The sequence below is a fragment of the Oncorhynchus kisutch genome, linkage group LG1 (genome assembly GCF_002021735.2).
Source record: "Oncorhynchus kisutch isolate 150728-3 linkage group LG1, Okis_V2, whole genome shotgun sequence".
Taxonomy (NCBI): Eukaryota; Metazoa; Chordata; class Actinopteri; order Salmoniformes; family Salmonidae; genus Oncorhynchus; species Oncorhynchus kisutch.
In genome coordinates this window covers 15667246-15691125 of record NC_034174.2, presented here as the reverse complement: position 1 = coordinate 15691125, position 23880 = coordinate 15667246, and the positions used below count along the sequence as shown (strand labels likewise).

Below are 23880 nucleotides of genomic sequence, written 5' to 3'. Positions count from 1 at the left end.
GATACTGAGAGGAATTTATTCAATAAGTAGTTCACAGAGAGGTTAGTTTTCTACAGAAGCTTTAATAACTCATCATCTGATTCACATTTCACAGTAACATCCTTTGTCTTTTCTGTACAGAATGTGTGGCCCAAAGACCTACAAGGCATTCAAATTGGTTTGTGACCAAGCGACAAACTTAAAAATACTGCATTTTTACTACAGTTGCTCATCAGTTAGAGAGTTACAAGTTACCCTTACCTTTGCAATTCTTTGATGTTTGACATATAAAAATGAACTGGTCCGATTTCATGTGACATTGGTCCTCTCCAGTAGCTTGAGGTCTTTCATACTGTGCCCACTATACTTAACAGCTCAATCTTTGTTCTAGTATGCCTTATCTACACTTAAAACCCATTTTTGCTAATGATTGGGTTTTGTAACTTATTATAACACAAGTTGAAGTGCGTGTGCAGGTGGAGGCCATCTTGTTTCCGTCTCGTTTCCATCTCTTTTGGCTTTATATGCCAGTTACTGGAGCGTAGAGATGATACATTGCCTTACACCTATTCACATTTACTGTCTGGGAGAAGAAGCACTTTCTGCTGACCGAAGGGTCGATGATTCAACTACAGTTCCTAAGAAAGTATGACAGCTTGATTATGATTGACTTATAACATATGTACAGGATAGATCATCTGACATTACACCTCTCTCAGGGCTCATCAAGGTCTCAAATTAACTGAATTGTCTTTGGTTATGATACTGCGTTGGACTGTATGAATGAATGTCTTTGTATATGTGTGTAGTAATCTATTGGAGAATGGCAGCTCGTAGGGACAGTTTCTCATCTTGATCCGGTCTTGAGATTGTTGCCTGCAGTTTGAAAGGGGGAGGAGTTAGGCCTGTAACAGAGGAGTGTTTATAGGAGATAACAACGTGTCTGCCATTGGGTGGGTGACAGAGAAATTATGTGCTGATTCATAGTGAGTTGTGTGTGGCGCCTTTCAGGTAAACTATAGTTTACTATGGGGCTTTGGGATTCAATGGGCAGAGGCAGACAATCTCTCAGTATCCTAGTATAGTCTAGACCAGAAGAGTTCCACTCACCTATATGGCTATACGGCGTGGCTCTTAGAAGAGACCACAGCTTTTTAGGTTTTCTTTGATGATGATGTCAGTTACCGCGTCAAACACAAACTTGACGTTCTCTGTGTCTGTGGCACAGGTCATGTGTGAGTAGACCTCCTTGATATCTCGCCGCAAGTTCAGATCCAGGAACTGGAGTTTGATGTAGTTACCAGCATCCTCATAGGTGTTGGGGCCTACAGGGAATCCAACAACATTTAGGGAAATAATACTTACAATACTGTCAAAAGAGTCAACAAGAGCTGAAATCAAACCTGGCTTATGCTATGGACAAACACAATATGCAATAGTTAAGAGCTGACATTGGTCTAACATCAAAAGAACATTGAGAAAACACTGAGTGTTCCAAGGAGAATAGACCAGTGGCAGATCTGCTGTTGTGAGCTCACCGTCGTAGTCGGGGAAGCACATGCTCAGGTGAGCCTTCTTGATCTTCTCGGTGAAGACATCTTTCTTGTTGAGGAAGAGTACGATGGAGGTGGCTATAAAGTAGCGGTGGTTGCAGATACTGTTGAACAGGTGGAGACTCTCGTGCATTCGGTTCTTCATGAGGAGAGAATCACACCGATGGATTACACGCAAGAAACAAGCTAATGAAACTGATTATTCTACAATAAATCTCTCCATGAGATCACAAAGCAGCTAGTGTGACCACTACTCTGTCCATACAGTTCCATGGTGACTACCATTGTCTTCCGTCAGATGGCATCTTTCTAACGTGACAAGCATCTCCAGGAGCCATCAGTGCAGACGGCCGCCGTGCTTTCTGACGTGAGACAATGCAGTGACTACCTCAATCTAGTGTCTATGATGATGATATCTCACCACTTCATCCTACAGTGACTACCTCAATCTAGTGTCTATGATGATGATATCTCACCACTTCGTCCTACAGTGACTACCTCAATCTAGTGTCTATGATGATGATATCTCACCCCTTCATCCTACAGTGACTACCTCAATCTAGTGTCTATGATGATGATATCTCACCACTTCGTCCTACAGTGACTACCTCAATCTAGTGTCTATGATGATGATGATGATATCTCACCACTTCGTCCTACAGTGACTCCTTCAATCTAGTGTCTATGATGATATCTCACCACTTCGTCCTACAGCGAGTCCTTCAATCTAGTGTCTATGATGATGATGATGATATCTCACCACTTCGTCCTACAGCGACTCCTTCAATCTAGTGTCTATGATGATGATATCTCACCACTTCGTCCTACAATGACTACTTCAATCTAGTGTCTATGATGATGATATCTCACCACTTCATTCTACAGTGACTCCTTCAATCTAGTGTCTATGATGATGATATCTCACCACTTCGTCCTACAGCGACTCCTTCAATCTAGTGTCTATGATGATGATATCTCACCACTTCGTCCTACAATGACTACTTCAATCTAGTGTCTATGATGATGATATCTCACCACTTCATTCTACAGTGACTCCTTCAATCTAGTGTCTATGATGATGATATCTCACCACTTCGTCCTACAGCGACTCCTTCAATCTAGTGTCTATGATGATGATGCTGATATCTCACCACTTCGTCCTACAGTGACTACCTCAATCTAGTGTCTACAATGTGACGATAATGTATCTCACCACTTCGTCATCCTCCACCAGCACCATGTCGTAGGCGCTCAGAGCAGCGATGAAGATAATACAGGTCACTCCCTCAAAACAGTGGATCCATTTCTTCCTCTCTGAACGCTGGCCGCCCACGTCAAACATCCTGCAGGACAGCGAGAGAGAGACAGATGTCAATGTTGATCGCCAATGTTATTACTATATTATTACAATGGACATCTAAGCTTATTCGATTTCTTAAAGATAATTGTTGCTTTTCAATGTTTTTGTGATTCTGATCCATGGGGATTAATGCGGGTATAATTGTGTTGTGTTTGTAGCCTCACCTGAAGTTGAGATCTTTTAAGCCGAACTGGGTCTCTATGATACCAGTGGTCTTTACCCTGGATCGCAACATGTCCTGTTCAGTGGGGATATATCCAGGCTGGACCAGCCTCTCCAAGTCATTCAGATAGCTAGGTAGGACACCGAGAGAGAGAGTGGTTATTTCCTACTCAGTGGGGATATATCCAGGCTGGACCAGCCTCTCCAAGTCATTCAGATAGCTAGGTGGGACATAGTGAGAGAGAGTGGTTACTTCCTACTCAGTGGGGATATATCCAGGCTGGACCAGCCTCTCCAAGTCATTCAGATAGCTAGGTGGGACACCGAGAGAGAGAGAGTGGTTACTTCCTACTCAGTGGGGATATATCCAGGCTGGACCAGCTTCTCCAAGTCATTCAGATAGCTAGGTGGGACACCGAGAGAGAGAGTGGTTACTTCCTACTCAGTGGGGATATATCCAGGCTGGACCAGCCTCTCCAAGTCATTCAGATAGCTAGGTGGGACACCGAGAGAGAGAGTGGTTACTTCCTACTCAGTGGGGATATATCCAGGCTGGACCAGCCTCTCCAAGTCATTCAGATAGCTAGGTGGGACACCGAGAGAGAGAGTGGTTACTTCCTACTCAGTGGGGATATATCCAGGCTGGACCAGCCTCTCCAAGTCATTCAGATAGCTAGGTGGGACATAGTGAGAGAGAGTGGTTACTTCCTACTCAGTGGGGATATATCCAGGCTGGACCAGCCTCTCCAAGTCATTCAGATAGCTAGGTGGGACATAGTGAGGTTATATCCTGCTCAGTGAGGATATATCCAGCCTCAGATAGTTAGCTGGGACACGGAGAGAGTGGTTATGAAAAACAACCTACCTTAATCTGGTTCATCAACAGACTAGTAAGAGAGAACAAAGCTCTTAGGTGCTAGTTTCCCAGACACCCTGGTCCTGGACTAAAAAGCATTCACAATGGAGATCCTACATTCAAAGAGCATTTTAGTTCAGGATTTAACTTAATATGTGTCTGGGAAACAAGCCCTTTGTGGATATGATGGTGTGCTGTCATGGGGAAAAGGGAACGGGGATGGGGTTGGTCCAGTCCAGGAGAGTGAACCTACTATCCAGCAGAATCGTTAAGCTGGTACTCAGAGGCCCTGTCGTAGCATGCCTGGATGCCAGTGTCCTTCCACAGCCGGATGATGATGTCAGACAACTCCTTGGGCATGGAGCCCTCCTCAATGGTGTCTGCTAGATGCATGAGCTTCCTGGAGTCGTCCTACAAACCAACACACGCAGACACAAGCAAGTACAAAATCATACCTCCACACTTAGATTGCGTACTATACCCAGTCTGACAAAGGAACATCATATCCCAAATAATATGATGCCTGGCTTGGTTATGTTATGTAACCATCTGTCGGAATAGTGTTCTCTAGAACAACGTTTCCCAAACTTGGTTCTGGGTGCACGGTTTGGGTTTTTCCCTAGCACTACACAGCTGATTCAAATAATCAAAGCATGATAACGAGTTGGATATTTTAGTCAGCTGTGTAGTGCTAGGGCAAAAACCAAAACGTGCTCCAGGATCGAGTTTAGGAACCCTGCAGTAGACAGTCAGTAACTACCTGCTGAGCGGAGTCACCATAGCCAATGTTGAGTTGAGTCATACCCTTTACAATAGCCATGATGGACTGAAGGGTATTGCTGTAGATGATGGTGACAAACTCCATAGACTCCTCAAGAGAGTAACCATCTTGATGGATAATTCTGTTGTGAGAAAACAAGATTCCACAAATTAATTTGATTGTTGAGACACTGATCCTTTTATGACATTTAAATTGGTACAATAGAGTTACTAGACTCACTTCATCTGTTTCACGATTGTGCTCTTTCCTGATTCTCCAGCACCTATATGCACAAAAGTGAGGAAAACAGTACACTTATTTAGATCTCAGGTACTGTATATATAAATGACAGCCAGTGGTAGGAGACCATTATCTGGGCATGGCAAGGTCTTGGGAGGGTGTAGATCAGTCTCTATAGAAGTAGGCATCACATTTAAAGTACCAAACATGACCACTTGGCTGCAGTGTTAAACTATTTTAGACCTGGATTACAAAAACTAGGGGCAAACAAGGTCACAAAGTGTACTCCCTTATTCTATTTCACTTTTCTTTAACATTCCTCTGCTACTATTCCCACCATTTTCTTTCCTGACTTGTTATGGTCCTCCCTGTTGAGTTGGTGTGTACATTGGCCCACAGAGGAGCCACACAAGGGCACCAAGCTCATTACTCCTGTCCTAAGCCCCTTCAAAGCTGATGTCAGGAAGAACTTTCTCTATCCCTGACCTATATTGTCACAGAGATGCAGTATGACTCACTTTGCTGCTGCACCCTCTACAGCTGTCATGGTTATTATTCTCTCCTGCTTCCCATCTATATCCATCATGGTTATTATTCTCTCCTGCTTCCCATCTATATCCATCATGGTTATTAGTTGAACCTGCTGCCCCTCTACAGCCATCATGGTTATTATTCTCTCCTGCTTCCCAACTATATCCATCATGGTTATTAGTTGAACCTGCTGCCCCTCTACAGCCATCATGGTTATTAGTTGACCCTGCTGCCCCTCTACAGCAATCATGGTTATTCGTTGAACCTGCTGCCCCTCTACAGCCATCATGGTTATTAGTTTGCCCTGCTGCCCTTCTATAGCCATCATGGTTATTAGTTGACCCTGCTGCCCCTCTATATCCATCATGGTTATTATTTGGCCCTGCTGCCCCTCTATATCCATCATGGTTATTAGTTGGCCCTGCTGCCCCTCTATATCCATCATGGTTATTAATTGGCCCTGCTGCCCCTCTATATCCATCATGGTTATTAGTTTAAACTGCTGCCCCTCTTCAGCCATCATGGTTATTAGTTGACCCTGCTGCCCCTCTACAGCCATCATGGTTATTAGTTGACCTTGCTGCCCCTCTACCGCCATCTCATTATTAGTTGACCCTGCTGCCCCTCCACAGCCATCATGGTTATTAATTGGCCCTGCTGCCCCTCTATATCCATCATGGTTATTAGTTGAACCTGCTGCCCCTCTACAGCCATCATGGTTATTAATGGGCCCTGCTGCCCCTCTATATCCATCATGGTTATTAGTTGACCCTGCTGCCCCTCTATACCCATCATAGTTATTAGTTGACCCCGCTGCCCCTCTATAGCCATCATGGTTATTAGTTGACCCTGCTGCCCCTCTACAGACATCATGGTTATTAGTTGACCCTGCTGCCCCTCGACAGCCATCATGGTTATTCTTCTCTCCTGCTGCCCTTCTACAGCCATCATGGTTATTAGTTGACCCTGCTGCCCCTCTACAGCCATCATGGTTATTAGTTGACCCTGCTGCCCCTCTATAGCCATCATGGTTATTAATTGACCCTGCTGCCCCTCTACAGCCATCATGGTGATTAGTTGGCCCTGCTGCCCCTCTTCAGCCATCATGGTTATTAGTTGACCCTGCTGCCCCTCTATAGCCATCATGGTTATTAGTTGATCCTGCTGCCCCTCTATAGCCATCATGGTTATTAATTGACCCTGCTGCCCCTCTACAGCCATCATGGTTATTAGTTGGCCCTGCCGCCCCTCTACAGCCATCATAGTTATTAGTTGACCCTGCTGCCCCTCTACAGCCATCATGGTTATTAGTTGGCCCTGCTGCCCCTCTATAGCCATCATGGTTATTAGTTGACCCTGCTGCCCCTCTACAGCCATCATGGTTATTAATTGGCCCTGCTGCCACTCTTCAGCCATCATGGTTATTAGTTGACCCTGCTGCCACTCTACCGCCATCATATTATTAGTTGACTCTGCTGCCCCTCTATAGCCATCATAGTTATTAGTTGGCCCTGCTGCTCCTCTACAGCCATCATGGTTATTAGTTGACCTAGTTGCCCCTCGACAGCCATCATGGTCATTATTCTCTCCTGCTGCCCTTCTACAGCCATCATGGTTATTAGTTGGCCCTGCTGCCCTCTATAGCCATCATGGTTATTAGTTGACCCTGCTGCCCCTCTATAGCCATCATGGTTATTAGTCGACCCTACTGCCCCTCTATAGCCATCATGGTTATTAGTTGACCCTGCTGCCCCTCTACAGCCATCATGATTATTAGTTGGCCCTGCTGCCCCTCTTCAGCCATCATGGTTATTAGTTGACCCTGCTGCCCCTCTATAGCCATCATGGTTATTAGTTGACCCTGCAGCCCCTCTACAGCCATCATGGTTGTTATTCTCTCCTGCTGCCCCTCTACAGCCATCATGTTTATTAGTTGGCCCTGCTGGCCCTCTACAGCCATCATGGTTATTAGTTGACCCTGCTGCCCCTCTACAGCCATCATGGTTATTAGTTGACCCTGCTGCCCCTCCACAGTCATCATGGGTATTAGTTGACCCTGCTGCCCCTCTACAGTCATCATGGTTATTAGTTGACCCTGCTGCCCCTCTACAGCCATTGTGGTTATTAGTTGACCCTGCTGTCCCTCTACAGCCATCATGGTTATTAGTTGACCCTGCTGCCCCTCTACAGCCATCATGGTTATTAGTTGATCCTGCTGCCCCTCTACAGCCATCATGGGTATTAGTTGACCCTGCTGCCCCTCTACAGCCATCATGGGTATTAGTTGACCCTGCTGCCCCTCTACAGCCATCATGGTTATTAGTTGATCCTGCTGCCCCTCTACAACCATCGTGGTTATTAGTTGACCCTGCTGCCCCTCTACAGTCATCATGGTTATTAATTGACCCTGCTGCCCCTCTACAGCCATCATGGTTATTAGTTGGCCCTGCTGCCCCTTTTCAGCCATCATAGTTATTAGTTGACCCTGCTGCCCCTCTACAGTCATCATGGTTATTAGTTGACTCTGCTGCCCCTCTACAGTCATCATGGGTATTAGTTGACCCTGCTGCCCCTCTACAGTCATCATGGTTATTAGTTGACCCTGCTGCCCCTCTACAGCCATCGTGGTTATTAGTTGACCCTGCTGCCCCTCTACAGCCATCATGGTTATTAGTTGACCCTGCTGCCCCTCTACAGCCATCATGGTTATTAGTTGGCCCTGCTGCCACTCTTCAGCCATCATGGTTATTAGTTGACCCTGCTGCCCCTCTACAGTCATCATGGTTATTAGTTTGCCCTGCTGCCCTTCTATACCCATCGTGGTTATTAGTTGACCCTGCTGCCCCTCTACAGCCATCATGGTTATTAGTTGATCCTGCTGCCCCTCTACAGCCATCATGGGTATTAGTTGACCCTGCTGCCCCTCTACAGCCATCATGGTTATTAGTTGATCCTGCTGCCCCTCTACAATCATCGTGGTTATTAGTTGACCCTGCTGCCCCTCTACAGTCATCATGGGTATTAGTTGACCCTGCTGCCCCTCTACAGTCATCATGGTTATTAGTTGACTCTGCTGCCCCTCTACAGTCATCATGGGTATTAGTTGACCCTGCTGCCCCTCTACAGTCATCATGGTTATTAGTTGACCCTGCTGCCCCTCTACAGCCATCGTGGTTATTAGTAGACCCTGCTGCCCCTCTACAGCCATCATGGTTATTAGTTGATCCTGCTGCCCCTCTACAGCCATCATGGGTATTAGTTGACCCAGCTGCCTCTCTACAGCCATCATGGGTATTAGTTGACCCTGCTGCCCCTCTACAGCCATCATGGTTATTAGTTGATCCTGCTGCCCCTCTACAACCATCGTGGTTATTAGTTGACCCTGCTGCCCCTCTACAGTCATCATGGTTATTAATTGACCCTGCTGCCCCTCTACAGCCATCATGGTTATTAGTTGGCCCTGCTGCCCCTTTTCAGCCATCATAGTTATTAGTTGACCCTGCTGCCCCTCTACAGCCATCATGGTTATTAGTTGGCCCTGCTGCCCCTCTGTAGCCATCATTGTTATTAGTTGACCCTGCTGCCCCTCTACAACCATCATGGTTATTAGTTGACCCTGCTGCCCCTCTACAGCCATCATGGTTATTAGTTGGCCCTGCTGCCACTCTTCAGCCATCATGGTTATTAGTTGACCCTGCTGCCCCTCTACAGTCATCATGGTTATTAGTTTGCCCTGCTGCCCTTCTATAGCCATCATGGTTATTAGTTGACCCTGCTGCCCCTCTATATCCATCATGGTTATTAGTTGACCCTGCTTCCCCTCTACAGCCATCATGGTTATTAGTTGACCCTGCTTTCCCTCTATAGCCATCATGGTTATTAGTTGACCCTGCTTTCCCTCTACAGCCATCATGGTTATTAGTTGACCCTGCTGCCCCTCTACAGCCATCATGGTTATTAGTTGATCCTGCTGCCCCTCTACAGCCATCATGGGTATTAGTTGACCCTGCTGCCCCTCTACAGTCATCATGGTTATTAGTTGATCCTGCTGCCCCTCTACAGCCATCATGGATATTAGTTGACCCTGCTGCCCCTCTACAGCCATCATGGTTATTAGTTGATCCTGCTGCCCCTCTACAATCATCGTGGTTATTAGTTGACCCTGCTGCCCCTCTACAGTCATCATGGGTATTAGTTGACCCTGCTGCCCCTCTACAGTCATCATGGTTATTAGTTGACTCTGCTGCCCCTCTACAGTCATCATGGGTATTAGTTGACCCTGCTGTCCCTCTACAGCCATCATGGGTATTAGTTGACCCAGCTGCCCCTCTACAGCCATCATGGGTATTAGTTGACCCTGCTGCCCCTCTACAGCCATCATGGTTATTAGTTGATCCTGCTGCCCCTCTACAACCATCGTGGTTATTAGTTGACCCTGCTGCCCCTCTACAGTCATCATGGTTATTAATTGACCCTGCTGCCCCTCTACAGCCATCATGGTTATTAGTTGGCCCTGCTGCCCCTCTGTAGCCATCATTGTTATTAGTTGACCCTGCTGCCCCTCTACAGCCATCATGGTTATTAGTTGACCCTGCTGCCCCTTTACAGCCATCATGGTTATTAGTTGGCCCTGCTGCCACTCTTCAGCCATCATGGTTATTAGTTGACCCTGCTGCCCCTCTACAGTCATCATGGTTATTAGTTTGCCCTGCTGCCCTTCTATAGCCATCATGGTTATTAGTTGACCCTGCTGCCCCTCTATATCCATCATGGTTATTAGTTGACCCTGCTTCCCCTCTACAGCCATCATGGTTATTAGTTGACCCTGCTTTCCCTCTATAGCCATCATGGTTATTAGTTGACCCTGCTGTCCCTCTACAGCCATCATGGTTATTAGTTTACCCTGCTGCCCCTCTACAGCCATCATGGTTATTAGTTGATCCTGCTGCCCCTCTACAGCCATCATGGGTATTAGTTGACCCTGCTGCCCCTCTACAGCCATCATGGTTATTAGTTGACCCTGCTGCCCCTCTACAGTCATCATGGTTATTAGTTGACCCTGCTGCCCCTCTACAGTCATCATGGTTATTAGTTGACCCTGCTGCCCCTCTACAGCCATCATGGTTATTAGTTGACCCTGCTGCCCCTCTACAGTCATCATGGTTATTAGTTGACCCTGCTGCCCCTCTACAGTCATCATGGGTATTAGTTGACCCAGCTGCCCCTCTACAGCCATCATGGGTATTAGTTGACCCTGCTGCCCCTCTACAGCCATCATGGTTATTAGTTGATCCTGCTGCCCCTCTACAACCATCGTGGTTATTAGTTGACCCTGCTGCCCCTCTACAGTCATTATGGTTATTAGTTGACCCTGCTGCCCCTCTACAGTCATCATGGGTATTAGTTGACCCTGCTGCCCCTCTACAGTCATCATGGTTATTAGTTGACCCTGCTGCCCCTCTACAGCCATCGTGGTTATTAGTTGACCCTGCTGCCCCTCTACAGCCATCATGGGTATTAGTTGACCCTGCTGCCCCTCTACAGCCATCATGGTTATTCGTTGATCCTGCTGCCCCTCTACAGTCATCATGGGTATTAGTTGACCCTGCTGCCCCTCTACAGCCATCATGGTTATTAGTTGACCCTGCTGCCCCTCTACAGTCATCATGGGTATTAGTTGACCCTGCTGCCCCTCTACAGTCATCATGGTTATTAGTTGACCCTGCTGCCCCTCTACAGTCATCATGGGTATTAGTTGACCCTGCTGCCCCTCTACAGTCATCATGGTTATTAGTTGACCCTGCTGCCCCTCTACAGCCATCATGGGTATTAGTTGACCCTGCTGCCCCTCTACAGCCATCATGGTTATTAGTTGGCCCTGCTGCCCCTCTGTAGCCATCATGGTTATTAGTTGACCCTGCTGCCCCTCTACAGTCATCATGGTTATTAGTTGACCCTGCTGCCCCTCTACAACCATCGTGGTTATTAGTAGACCCTGCTGCCCCTCTACAGTCATCATGGGTATTAGTTGACCCTGCTGCCCCTCTACAGTCATCATGGTTATTAGTTGACCCTGCTGCCCCTCTACAGTCATCATGGTTATTAATTGACCCTGCTGCCCCTCTACAGTCATCATGGTTATTAGTTGGCCCTGCTGCCCCTCTACAGTCATCATGGGTATTAGTTGACCCTGCTGCCCCTCTACAGTCATCATGGTTATTAGTTGACCCTGCTGCCCCTCTACAGCAATCGTGGTTATTAGTTGACCCTGCTGCCCCTCTACAGCCATCATGGGTATTAGTTGGCCCTGCTGCCCCTCTACAGTCATCATGGTTATTAGTTGACCCTGCTGCCCCTCTACAGTCATCATGGTTATTAGTTGACCCTGCTGCCCCTCTACAGTCATCATGGGTATTGGTTGACCCTGCTGCCCCTCTACAGTCATCATGATTATTAGTTGACCCTGCTGCCCCTCTACAGCAATCGTGGTTATTAGTTGACCCTGCTGCCCCTCTACAGCCATCATGGGTATTAGTTGGCCCTGCTGCCCCTCTACAGTCATCATGGTTATTAGTTGACCCTGCTGCCCCTCTACAGTCATCATGGTTATTAGTTGACCCTGCTGCCCCTCTACAGTCATCATGGGTATTGGTTGACCCTGCTGCCCCTCTACAGTCATCATGATTATTAGTTGACCCTGCTGCCCCTCTACAGCCATCGTGGTTATTAGTTGACCCTGCTGCCCCTCTACAGCCATCATGGGTATTAGTTGACTCTGCTGCCCCTCTACAGTCATCATGGGTATTAGTTGACCCTGCTGCCCCTCTACAGTCATCATGGTTATTAGTTGACCCTGCTGCCCCTCTACAGCCATCGTGGTTATTAGTTGACCCTGCTGCCCCTCTACAGCCATCATGGTTATTAGTTGACCCTGCTGCCCCTCTACAGCCATCATGGTTATTAGTTGGCCCTGCTGCCACTCTTCAGCCATCATGGTTATTAGTTGACCCTGCTGCCCCTCTACAGTCATCATGGTTATTAGTTTGCCCTGCTGCCCTTCTATACCCATCGTGGTTATTAGTTGACCCTGCTGCCCCTCTACAGCCATCATGGTTATTAGTTGATCCTGCTGCCCCTCTACAGCCATCATGGGTATTAGTTGACCCTGCTGCCCCTCTACAGCCATCATGGTTATTAGTTGATCCTGCTGCCCCTCTACAATCATCGTGGTTATTAGTTGACCCTGCTGCCCCTCTACAGTCATCATGGGTATTAGTTGACCCTGCTGCCCCTCTACAGTCATCATGGTTATTAGTTGACTCTGCTGCCCCTCTACAGTCATCATGGGTATTAGTTGACCCTGCTGCCCCTCTACAGTCATCATGGTTATTAGTTGACCCTGCTGCCCCTCTACAGCCATCGTGGTTATTAGTAGACCCTGCTGCCCCTCTACAGCCATCATGGTTATTAGTTGATCCTGCTGCCCCTCTACAGCCATCATGGGTATTAGTTGACCCAGCTGCCTCTCTACAGCCATCATGGGTATTAGTTGACCCTGCTGCCCCTCTACAGCCATCATGGTTATTAGTTGATCCTGCTGCCCCTCTACAACCATCGTGGTTATTAGTTGACCCTGCTGCCCCTCTACAGTCATCATGGTTATTAATTGACCCTGCTGCCCCTCTACAGCCATCATGGTTATTAGTTGGCCCTGCTGCCCCTTTTCAGCCATCATAGTTATTAGTTGACCCTGCTGCCCCTCTACAGCCATCATGGTTATTAGTTGACCCTGCTGCCCCTTTACAGCCATCATGGTTATTAGTTGGCCCTGCTGCCACTCTTCAGCCATCATGGTTATTAGTTGACCCTGCTGCCCCTCTACAGTCATCATGGTTATTAGTTTGCCCTGCTGCCCTTCTATAGCCATCATGGTTATTAGTTGACCCTGCTGCCCCTCTATATCCATCATGGTTATTAGTTGACCCTGCTTCCCCTCTACAGCCATCATGGTTATTAGTTGACCCTGCTTTCCCTCTATAGCCATCATGGTTATTAGTTGACCCTGCTGTCCCTCTACAGCCATCATGGTTATTAGTTTACCCTGCTGCCCCTCTACAGCCATCATGGTTATTAGTTGATCCTGCTGCCCCTCTACAGCCATCATGGGTATTAGTTGACCCTGCTGCCCCTCTACAGCCATCATGGTTATTAGTTGACCCTGCTGCCCCTCTACAGTCATCATGGTTATTAGTTGACCCTGCTGCCCCTCTACAGTCATCATGGTTATTAGTTGACCCTGCTGCCCCTCTACAGCCATCATGGTTATTAGTTGACCCTGCTGCCCCTCTACAGTCATCATGGTTATTAGTTGACCCTGCTGCCCCTCTACAGTCATCATGGGTATTAGTTGACCCAGCTGCCCCTCTACAGCCATCATGGGTATTAGTTGACCCTGCTGCCCCTCTACAGCCATCATGGTTATTAGTTGATCCTGCTGCCCCTCTACAACCATCGTGGTTATTAGTTGACCCTGCTGCCCCTCTACAGTCATTATGGTTATTAGTTGACCCTGCTGCCCCTCTACAGTCATCATGGGTATTAGTTGACCCTGCTGCCCCTCTACAGTCATCATGGTTATTAGTTGACCCTGCTGCCCCTCTACAGCCATCGTGGTTATTAGTTGACCCTGCTGCCCCTCTACAGCCATCATGGGTATTAGTTGACCCTGCTGCCCCTCTACAGCCATCATGGTTATTCGTTGATCCTGCTGCCCCTCTACAGTCATCATGGGTATTAGTTGACCCTGCTGCCCCTCTACAGCCATCATGGTTATTAGTTGACCCTGCTGCCCCTCTACAGTCATCATGGGTATTAGTTGACCCTGCTGCCCCTCTACAGTCATCATGGTTATTAGTTGACCCTGCTGCCCCTCTACAGTCATCATGGGTATTAGTTGACCCTGCTGCCCCTCTACAGTCATCATGGTTATTAGTTGACCCTGCTGCCCCTCTACAGCCATCATGGGTATTAGTTGACCCTGCTGCCCCTCTACAGCCATCATGGTTATTAGTTGGCCCTGCTGCCCCTCTGTAGCCATCATGGTTATTAGTTGACCCTGCTGCCCCTCTACAGTCATCATGGTTATTAGTTGACCCTGCTGCCCCTCTACAACCATCGTGGTTATTAGTAGACCCTGCTGCCCCTCTACAGTCATCATGGGTATTAGTTGACCCTGCTGCCCCTCTACAGTCATCATGGTTATTAGTTGACCCTGCTGCCCCTCTACAGTCATCATGGTTATTAATTGACCCTGCTGCCCCTCTACAGTCATCATGGTTATTAGTTGGCCCTGCTGCCCCTCTACAGTCATCATGGGTATTAGTTGACCCTGCTGCCCCTCTACAGTCATCATGGTTATTAGTTGACCCTGCTGCCCCTCTACAGCAATCGTGGTTATTAGTTGACCCTGCTGCCCCTCTACAGCCATCATGGGTATTAGTTGGCCCTGCTGCCCCTCTACAGTCATCATGGTTATTAGTTGACCCTGCTGCCCCTCTACAGTCATCATGGTTATTAGTTGACCCTGCTGCCCCTCTACAGTCATCATGGGTATTGGTTGACCCTGCTGCCCCTCTACAGTCATCATGATTATTAGTTGACCCTGCTGCCCCTCTACAGCAATCGTGGTTATTAGTTGACCCTGCTGCCCCTCTACAGCCATCATGGGTATTAGTTGGCCCTGCTGCCCCTCTACAGTCATCATGGTTATTAGTTGACCCTGCTGCCCCTCTACAGTCATCATGGTTATTAGTTGACCCTGCTGCCCCTCTACAGTCATCATGGGTATTGGTTGACCCTGCTGCCCCTCTACAGTCATCATGATTATTAGTTGACCCTGCTGCCCCTCTACAGCCATCGTGGTTATTAGTTGACCCTGCTGCCCCTCTACAGCCATCATGGGTATTAGTTGACTCTGCTGCCCCTCTACAGTCATCATGGGTATTAGTTGACCCTGCTGCCCCTCTACAGTCATCATGGTTATTAGTTGACCCTGCTGCCCCTCTACAGCCATCGTGGTTATTAGTTGACCCTGCTGCCCCTCTACAGCCATCATGGTTATTAGTTGACCCTGCTGCCCCTCTACAGCCATCATGGTTATTAGTTGGCCCTGCTGCCACTCTTCAGCCATCATGGTTATTAGTTGACCCTGCTGCCCCTCTACAGTCATCATGGTTATTAGTTTGCCCTGCTGCCCTTCTATACCCATCGTGGTTATTAGTTGACCCTGCTGCCCCTCTACAGCCATCATGGTTATTAGTTGATCCTGCTGCCCCTCTACAGCCATCATGGGTATTAGTTGACCCTGCTGCCCCTCTACAGCCATCATGGTTATTAGTTGATCCTGCTGCCCCTCTACAATCATCGTGGTTATTAGTTGACCCTGCTGCCCCTCTACAGTCATCATGGGTATTAGTTGACCCTGCTGCCCCTCTACAGTCATCATGGTTATTAGTTGACTCTGCTGCCCCTCTACAGTCATCATGGGTATTAGTTGACCCTGCTGCCCCTCTACAGTCATCATGGTTATTAGTTGACCCTGCTGCCCCTCTACAGCCATCGTGGTTATTAGTAGACCCTGCTGCCCCTCTACAGCCATCATGGTTATTAGTTGATCCTGCTGCCCCTCTACAGCCATCATGGGTATTAGTTGACCCAGCTGCCTCTCTACAGCCATCATGGGTATTAGTTGACCCTGCTGCCCCTCTACAGCCATCATGGTTATTAGTTGATCCTGCTGCCCCTCTACAACCATCGTGGTTATTAGTTGACCCTGCTGCCCCTCTACAGTCATCATGGTTATTAATTGACCCTGCTGCCCCTCTACAGCCATCATGGTTATTAGTTGGCCCTGCTGCCCCTCTGTAGCCATCATTGTTATTAGTTGACCCTGCTGCCCCTCTACAGCCATCATGGTTATTAGTTGACCCTGCTGCCCCTTTACAGCCATCATGGTTATTAGTTGGCCCTGCTGCCACTCTTCAGCCATCATGGTTATTAGTTGACCCTGCTGCCCCTCTACAGTCATCATGGTTATTAGTTTGCCCTGCTGCCCTTCTATAGCCATCATGGTTATTAGTTGACCCTGCTGCCCCTCTATATCCATCATGGTTATTAGTTGACCCTGCTTCCCCTCTACAGCCATCATGGTTATTAGTTGACCCTGCTTTCCCTCTATAGCCATCATGGTTATTAGTTGACCCTGCTGTCCCTCTACAGCCATCATGGTTATTAGTTTACCCTGCTGCCCCTCTACAGCCATCATGGTTATTAGTTGATCCTGCTGCCCCTCTACAGCCATCATGGGTATTAGTTGACCCTGCTGCCCCTCTACAGCCATCATGGTTATTAGTTGACCCTGCTGCCCCTCTACAGTCATCATGGTTATTAGTTGACCCTGCTGCCCCTCTACAGTCATCATGGTTATTAGTTGACCCTGCTGCCCCTCTACAGCCATCATGGTTATTAGTTGACCCTGCTGCCCCTCTACAGTCATCATGGTTATTAGTTGACCCTGCTGCCCCTCTACAGTCATCATGGGTATTAGTTGACCCAGCTGCCCCTCTACAGCCATCATGGGTATTAGTTGACCCTGCTGCCCCTCTACAGCCATCATGGTTATTAGTTGATCCTGCTGCCCCTCTACAACCATCGTGGTTATTAGTTGACCCTGCTGCCCCTCTACAGTCATTATGGTTATTAGTTGACCCTGCTGCCCCTCTACAGTCATCATGGGTATTAGTTGACCCTGCTGCCCCTCTACAGTCATCATGGTTATTAGTTGACCCTGCTGCCCCTCTACAGCCATCGTGGTTATTAGTTGACCCTGCTGCCCCTCTACAGCCATCATGGGTATTAGTTGACCCTGCTGCCCCTCTACAGCCATCATGGTTATTCGTTGATCCTGCTGCCCCTCTACAGTCATCATGGGTATTAGTTGACCCTGCTGCCCCTCTACAGCCATCATGGTTATTAGTTGACCCTGCTGCCCCTCTACAGTCATCATGGGTATTAGTTGACCCTGCTGCCCCTCTACAGTCATCATGGTTATTAGTTGACCCTGCTGCCCCTCTACAGTCATCATGGGTATTAGTTGACCCTGCTGCCCCTCTACAGTCATCATGGTTATTAGTTGACCCTGCTGCCCCTCTACAGCCATCATGGGTATTAGTTGACCCTGCTGCCCCTCTACAGCCATCATGGTTATTAGTTGGCCCTGCTGCCCCTCTGTAGCCATCATGGTTATTAGTTGACCCTGCTGCCCCTCTACAGTCATCATGGTTATTAGTTGACCCTGCTGCCCCTCTACAACCATCGTGGTTATTAGTAGACCCTGCTGCCCCTCTACAGCCATCATGGGTATTAGTTGACCCTGCTGCCCCTCTACAGCCATCATGGGTATTAGTTGACCCTGCTGCCCCTCTACAGCCATCATGGGTATTAGTTGGCCCTGCTGCCCCTCTACAGTCATCATGGTTATTAGTTGACCCTGCTGCCCCTCTACAGTCATCATGGTTATTAGTTGACCCTGCTGCCCCTCTACAGTCATCATGGGTATTGGTTGACCCTGCTGCCCCTCTACAGTCATCATGGGTATTGGTTGACCCTGCTGCCCCTCTACAGTCATCATGGTTATTAGTTGACCCTGCTGCCCCTCTACAGCCATCGTGGTTATTAGTTGACCCTGCTGCCCCTCTACAGCCATCATGGGTATTAGTTGACCCTGCTGCCCCTCTACAGCCATCATGGGTATAGTTGACCCTGCTGCCCCTCTACAGCCATCATGGTTATTAGTTGATCCTGCTGCCCCTCTACAACCATCGTGGTTATTAGTTGACCCTGCTGCCCCTCTACAGTCATCATGGTTATTAATTGACCCTGCTGCCCCTCTACAGCCATCATGGTTATTAGTTGGCCCTGCTGCCCCTTTTCAGCCATCATAGTTATTAGTTGACCCTGCTGCCACTCTTCAGCCATCATGGTTATTAGTTGACCCTGCTGCCCCTCTACAGTCATCATGGTTATTAGTTTGCCCTGCTGCCCTTCTATAGCCATCATGGTTATTAGTTGACCCTGCTGCCCCTCTATATCCATCATGGTTATTAGTTGACCCTGCTTCCCCTCTACAGCCATCATGGTTATTAGTTGACCCTGCTTTCCCTCTATAGCCATCATGGTTATTAGTTGACCCTGCTGTCCCTCTACAGCCATCATGGTTATTAGTTGACCCTGCTGCCCCTCTACAGCCATCATGGTTATTAGTTGATCCTGCTGCCCCTCTACAGCCATCATGGGTATTAGTTGACCCTGCTGCCCCTCTACAGCCATCATGGGTATTAGTTGACCCTGCTGCCCCTCTACAGCCATCATGGGTATTAGTTGGCCCTGCTGCCCCTCTACAGTCATCATGGTTATTAGTTGACCCTGCTGCCCCTCTACAGTCATCATGGGTATTGGTTGACCCTGCTGCCCCTCTACAGTCATCATGGTTATTAGTTTGCCCTGCTGCCCTTCTATAGCCATCATGGTTATTAGTTGACCCTGCTGCCCCTCTATATCCATCATGGTTATTAGTTGACCCTGCTTCTCCTCTACAGCCATCATGGTTATTAGTTGACCCTGCTCTCCCTCTATAGCCATCATGGTTATTAGTTGACCCTGCTGTCCCTCTACAGCCATCATGGTTATTAGTTGACCCTGCTGCCCCTCTACAGCCATCATGGTTATTAGTTGATCCTGCTGCCCCTCTACAGCCATCATGGGTATTAGTTGACCCTGCTGCCCCTCTACAGCCATCATGGGTATTAGTTGACCCTGCTGCCCCTCTACAGCCATCATGGGTATTAGTTGGCCCTGCTGCCCCTCTACAGTCATCATGGTTATTAGTTGACCCTGCTGCCCCTCTACAGCCATCATGGTTATTAGTTGGCCCTGCTGCCCCTTTTCAGCCATCATAGTTATTAGTTGACCCTGCTGCCACTCTTCAGCCATCATGGTTATTAGTTGACCCTGCTGCCCCTCTACAGTCATCATGGTTATTAGTTTGCCCTGCTGCCCTTCTATAGCCATCATGGTTATTAGTTGACCCTGCTGCCCCTATATATCCATCATGGTTATTAGTTGACCCTGCTTCCCCTCTACAGCCATCATGGTTATTAGTTGACCCTGCTTTCCCTCTATAGCCATCATGGTTATTAGTTGACCCTGATGTCCCTCTACAGCCATCATGGTTATTAGTTGACCCTGCTGCCCCTCTACAGCCATCATGGTTATTAGTTGATCCTGCTGCCCCTCTACAGCCATCATGGGTATTAGTTGACCCTGCTGCCCCTCTACAGCCATCATGGGTATTAGTTGACCCTGCTGCCCCTCTACAGCCATCATGGGTATTAGTTGGCCCTGCTGCCCCTCTACAGTCATCATGGTTATTAGTTGACCCTGCTGCCCCTCTACAGTCATCATGGTTATTAGTTGACCCTGCTGCCCCTCTACAGTCATCATGGGTATTGGTTGACCCTGCTGCCCCTCTACAGTCATCATGGGCATTGGTTGACCCTGCTGCCCCTCTACAGTCATCATGGTTATTAGTTGACCCTGCTGCCCCTCTACAGCCATCGTGGTTATTAGTTGACCCTGCTGCCCCTCTACAGCCATCATGGGTATTAGTTGACCCTGCTGCCCCTCTACAGCCATCATGGGTATTAGTTGACCCTGCTGCCCCTCTACAGCCATCATGGTTATTAGTTGATCCTGCTGCCCCTCTACAACCATCGTGGTTATTAGTTGACCCTGCTGCCCCTCTACAGTCATCATGGTTATTAATTGACCCTGCTGCCCCTCTACAGCCATCATGGTTATTAGTTGGCCCTGCTGCCCCTTTTCAGCCATCATAGTTATTAGTTGACCCTGCTGCCACTCTTCAGCCATCATGGTTATTAGTTGACCCTGCTGCCCCTCTACAGTCATCATGGTTATTAGTTTGCCCTGCTGCCCTTCTATAGCCATCATGGTTATTAGTTGACCCTGCTGCCCCTCTATATCCATCATGGTTATTAGTTGACCCTGCTTCCCCTCTACAGCCATCATGGTTATTAGTTGACCCTGCTTTCCCTCTATAGCCATCATGGTTATTAGTTGACCCTGCTGTCCCTCTACAGCCATCATGGTTATTAGTTGACCCTGCTGCCCCTCTACAGCCATCATGGTTATTAGTTGATCCTGCTGCCCCTCTACAGCCATCATGGGTATTAGTTGACCCTGCTGCCCCTCTACAGCCATCATGGGTATTAGTTGACCCTGCTGCCCCTCTACAGCCATCATAGGTATTAGTTGGCCCTGCTGCCCCTCTACAGTCATCATGGTTATTAGTTGACCCTGCTGCCCCTCTACAGTCATCATGGTTATTAGTTGACCCTGCTGACCCTCTACAGTCATCATGGGTATTGGTTGACCCTGCTGCCCCTCTACAGTCATCATGGTTATTAGTTTGCCCTGCTGCCCCTCTATATCCATCATGGTTATTAGTTGACCCTGCTTCTCCTCTACAGCCATCATGGTTATTAGTTGACCCTGCTTTCCCTCTATAGCCATCATGGTTATTAGTTGACCCTGCTGTCCCTCTACAGCCATCATGGTTATTAGTTGACCCTGCTGCCCCTCTACAGCCATCATGGTTATTAGTTGATCCTGCTGCCCCTCTACAGCCATCATGGGTATTAGTTGACCCTGCTGCCCCTCTACAGCCATCATGGGTATTAGTTGACCCTGCTGCCCCTCTACAGCCATCATGGGTATTAGTTGGCCCTGCTGCCCCTCTACAGTCATCATGGTTATTAGTTGACCCTGCTGCCCCTCTACAGTCATCATGGTTATTAGTTGACCCTGCTGCCCCTCTACAGTCATCATGGGTATTGGTTGACCCTGCTGCCCCTCTACAGTCATCATGGTTATTAGTTGACCCTGCTGCCCCTCTACAGCCATCGTGGTTATTAGTTGACCCTGCTGCCCCTCTACAGCCATCATGGTTATTAGTTGATCCTGCTGCCCCTCTACAGCCATCGTGGGTATTAGTTGACCCTGCTGCCCCTCTACAGCCATCATGGTTATTAGTTGATCCTGCTGCCCCTCTACAACCATCGTGGTTATTAGTTGACCCTGCTGCCCCTCTACAGTCATCATGGGTATTAGTTGACCCTGCTGCCCCTCTACAGTCATCATGGTTATTAGTTGCCCGGGTAACTGCTTATGTAAAAATGACTTTATATAATGAATTTGATTGATTGATCGATGTCAGGGAGAGACACACACTAGCTCAGTCTCTAATAGAGTGTCTATGAGGTATTGAGGCCCCTCAGGGACAGTGTCAACAGAGTGCTGTGCTGAATGTTCTTCTGTCAACAGAACCACCTCAATCTGCATGTGTTCACTACATGGCTATTACAACTCAGGAATCTACAATCAATGTTGTGGTCTTAATCAAGTTTATGATGACATGAAAGTGCTCCCTCCCTCCCTCCCTCCCACTGTCTGTCTCCCTCCCACTGTCTGTCTGTCTGTTTCTCTCTCTCGCACTCTCTCTCTCTCGCTCGTCCCCTAGATACTTGCTAAGACTTAGTTCATGAAGTATTGGTGCAGGGTGTTCGGTTAAGCGTGGATGTTGGGGTCAGTGGAGCTATAATAGGTTTGCATTGGGGTAATTAGGTTAGGGTGTGTGTGCAGTAGTGTGGGGTTAAGACTTCTGTACTGCAACAATTGTTGTTTGAGGATTACCAGGGGCTTGAGCTGAGTAATTACCAAAGTGTTCAGAACAATAGTGTGAAAGCCAGGGGGGATAAACTACAGCCTCGGGCTCCTGCAGAGTGACCAAGGATACTTAGCTTCACCGTTGTTGCTAATGCAAAATGTAGTGACTCTGAATATCAGCATTTTCAGTCAATTTAGCATATGTCGACAAGAGGGTAAATGTATTTGTCATAGTAGTTCTATTAGCTTTGACAGTTACCTTGATTGATCCCCAATAAAGACAAAATCATTACAAAATAATGAGTTTGCAAGGCTGGTAAAATCTAAATTACAATCCAATTTGGTTTAGGGCAACTGCATGATTAATAATATAATACGAAGAGACAAGATAACATTGTCTCTGTCTACACACCTGCATTATTCAACACCACAGGAGACTACTATGGACATGATCTTCACATCTCTCTCAAGGTTAAATGACGGAGGACAGAACTATCTCTATCCCTATCCCTCTTAGGATAAAAGGTGTGATCTAGAACCTAAAAGGGACAACCGAAAAACCCTTTTGGAACCCTTTTTTTCTAAGAGTGTAGTAGAGTCTACTCAGCAATATAAACATGGGATTACACACTTAGTGTCCAAAGGTTGCTTTTAAGAAAGAAACCTTTTCACGTTCTATTAAATACTAAGGAAGCCATCCCGAGCAACAGACCTTTGACCAGATAAGACTCAATCACTAGACAGTCACATAGGGCCTTAGAGCCTATGACTCATTTAGTGCATAGTCTGGATACCAGGTTATGATGAGGCACCCCATAGACCACCCTCCACACAGGCCCTTCCCCAGAGCAGAGGACCAGAGGACCAGAGGGCCAGAGGACCAGAGGGCCAGACAGGCAGACATTACCCAGAAGCAGCAGCTTGACTGTCCTGGCGTCCTTCTCTGCGTCCTCCTTGAGTTTCTTCTCAAGTTCTTTGGAGTGCTTGTCCTCTGCGCTCGCTCCGGCCCCCATGCTCACACCCCGGCTTCAGCTTAAAACCAAATAAAAGGAGAAAACCGTCCTAGCTGATCACCTAGAGGGCCGACTGGTGTCGTCAACTACGCAGATGCCACGTCAACTGCTTTTAACGAACACCGGAGAGGCAAATGATTGAGTGTTTTCAAGTCTTAGAGAAGATTTTAGGCATCCTCTGTCCACCTGATCAGGGATGGCCAATAGGGCACAAGGACAGAAGACTCCTGGGGCAGGGGGAACGAGATGCAGGGGTACATGGCGTATGAGTGACCTAACCTTTTTTAGGTTGAGGTTTAGGAGGACTTTGCTGTGCTCAGCGGAAGATGCACATCGGCTCAAGTACTTATCTGGCCTCAGCTGCCTTGATAAGAGTGAGGGAGGTAGAAAGACATCTTCATCTTCATCCACTGGCCTATGTTCCATGAGGAGTAAAATACCTTAGTAAGTAGTAAGTAAGTGAGGTAGAAAGAGGTTAGGGGTGAGAGCTCTCACACAAAGAGGAAACAAGGTGTACAGTTGATCAGTGTACAATGAATCATGCTATCGCTTGTTAATGAGAAGCTCACCTATAGTTCCCATTGTTCTACAGAACACTGGTCTACAGCAGGGCAGATGTAGTTACT

At 48.1% G+C, this 23880-nt stretch overlaps 1 protein-coding gene across 2 annotated transcripts; it reads right to left on the bottom strand.

Annotated features, from left to right (window-relative positions):
* On the bottom strand, positions 1–23526 carry LOC109864765 (guanine nucleotide-binding protein G(t) subunit alpha-1). Of its 2 annotated transcripts, none has more exons than XM_031837185.1 (9): positions 23149–23521; positions 4911–4953; positions 4671–4812; positions 4164–4321; positions 3057–3185; positions 2746–2875; positions 1518–1671; positions 1090–1304; positions 1–884 (listed from the first exon to the last, which is right to left on the bottom strand). In XM_031837185.1, exons 1-8 carry the CDS (start codon positions 23252–23254, stop codon positions 1114–1116), a joined length of 1053 nt encoding a protein of 350 aa, XP_031693045.1. In that variant the 5' UTR covers positions 23255–23521; the 3' UTR covers positions 1–884; positions 1090–1113. The 2 variants fall into 2 exon arrangements, with proteins under 2 accessions (XP_031693045.1, XP_020308330.2); XM_020452741.2 differs by having other exon boundaries at positions 43–855; positions 23149–23526.
* Positions 23527–23880: the final 354 nt, after the last annotated feature.

Coding starts and splice junctions, on each gene's coding strand:
- LOC109864765 (XM_020452741.2), bottom strand. CDS start 23,254: ATGGGGGCCGGAGCGAGCGCAGAGGACAAGCACTCCAAAGAACTTGAG. Junction 4,954..23,148: donor AGTCAAGCTGCTGCTTCTGG/GTAATGTCTGCC, acceptor TTGTGCATATAG/GTGCTGGAGAATCAGGAAAG. Junction 4,813..4,910: donor ACAATCGTGAAACAGATGAA/GTGAGTCTAGTA, acceptor TTCTCACAACAG/AATTATCCATCAAGATGGTT.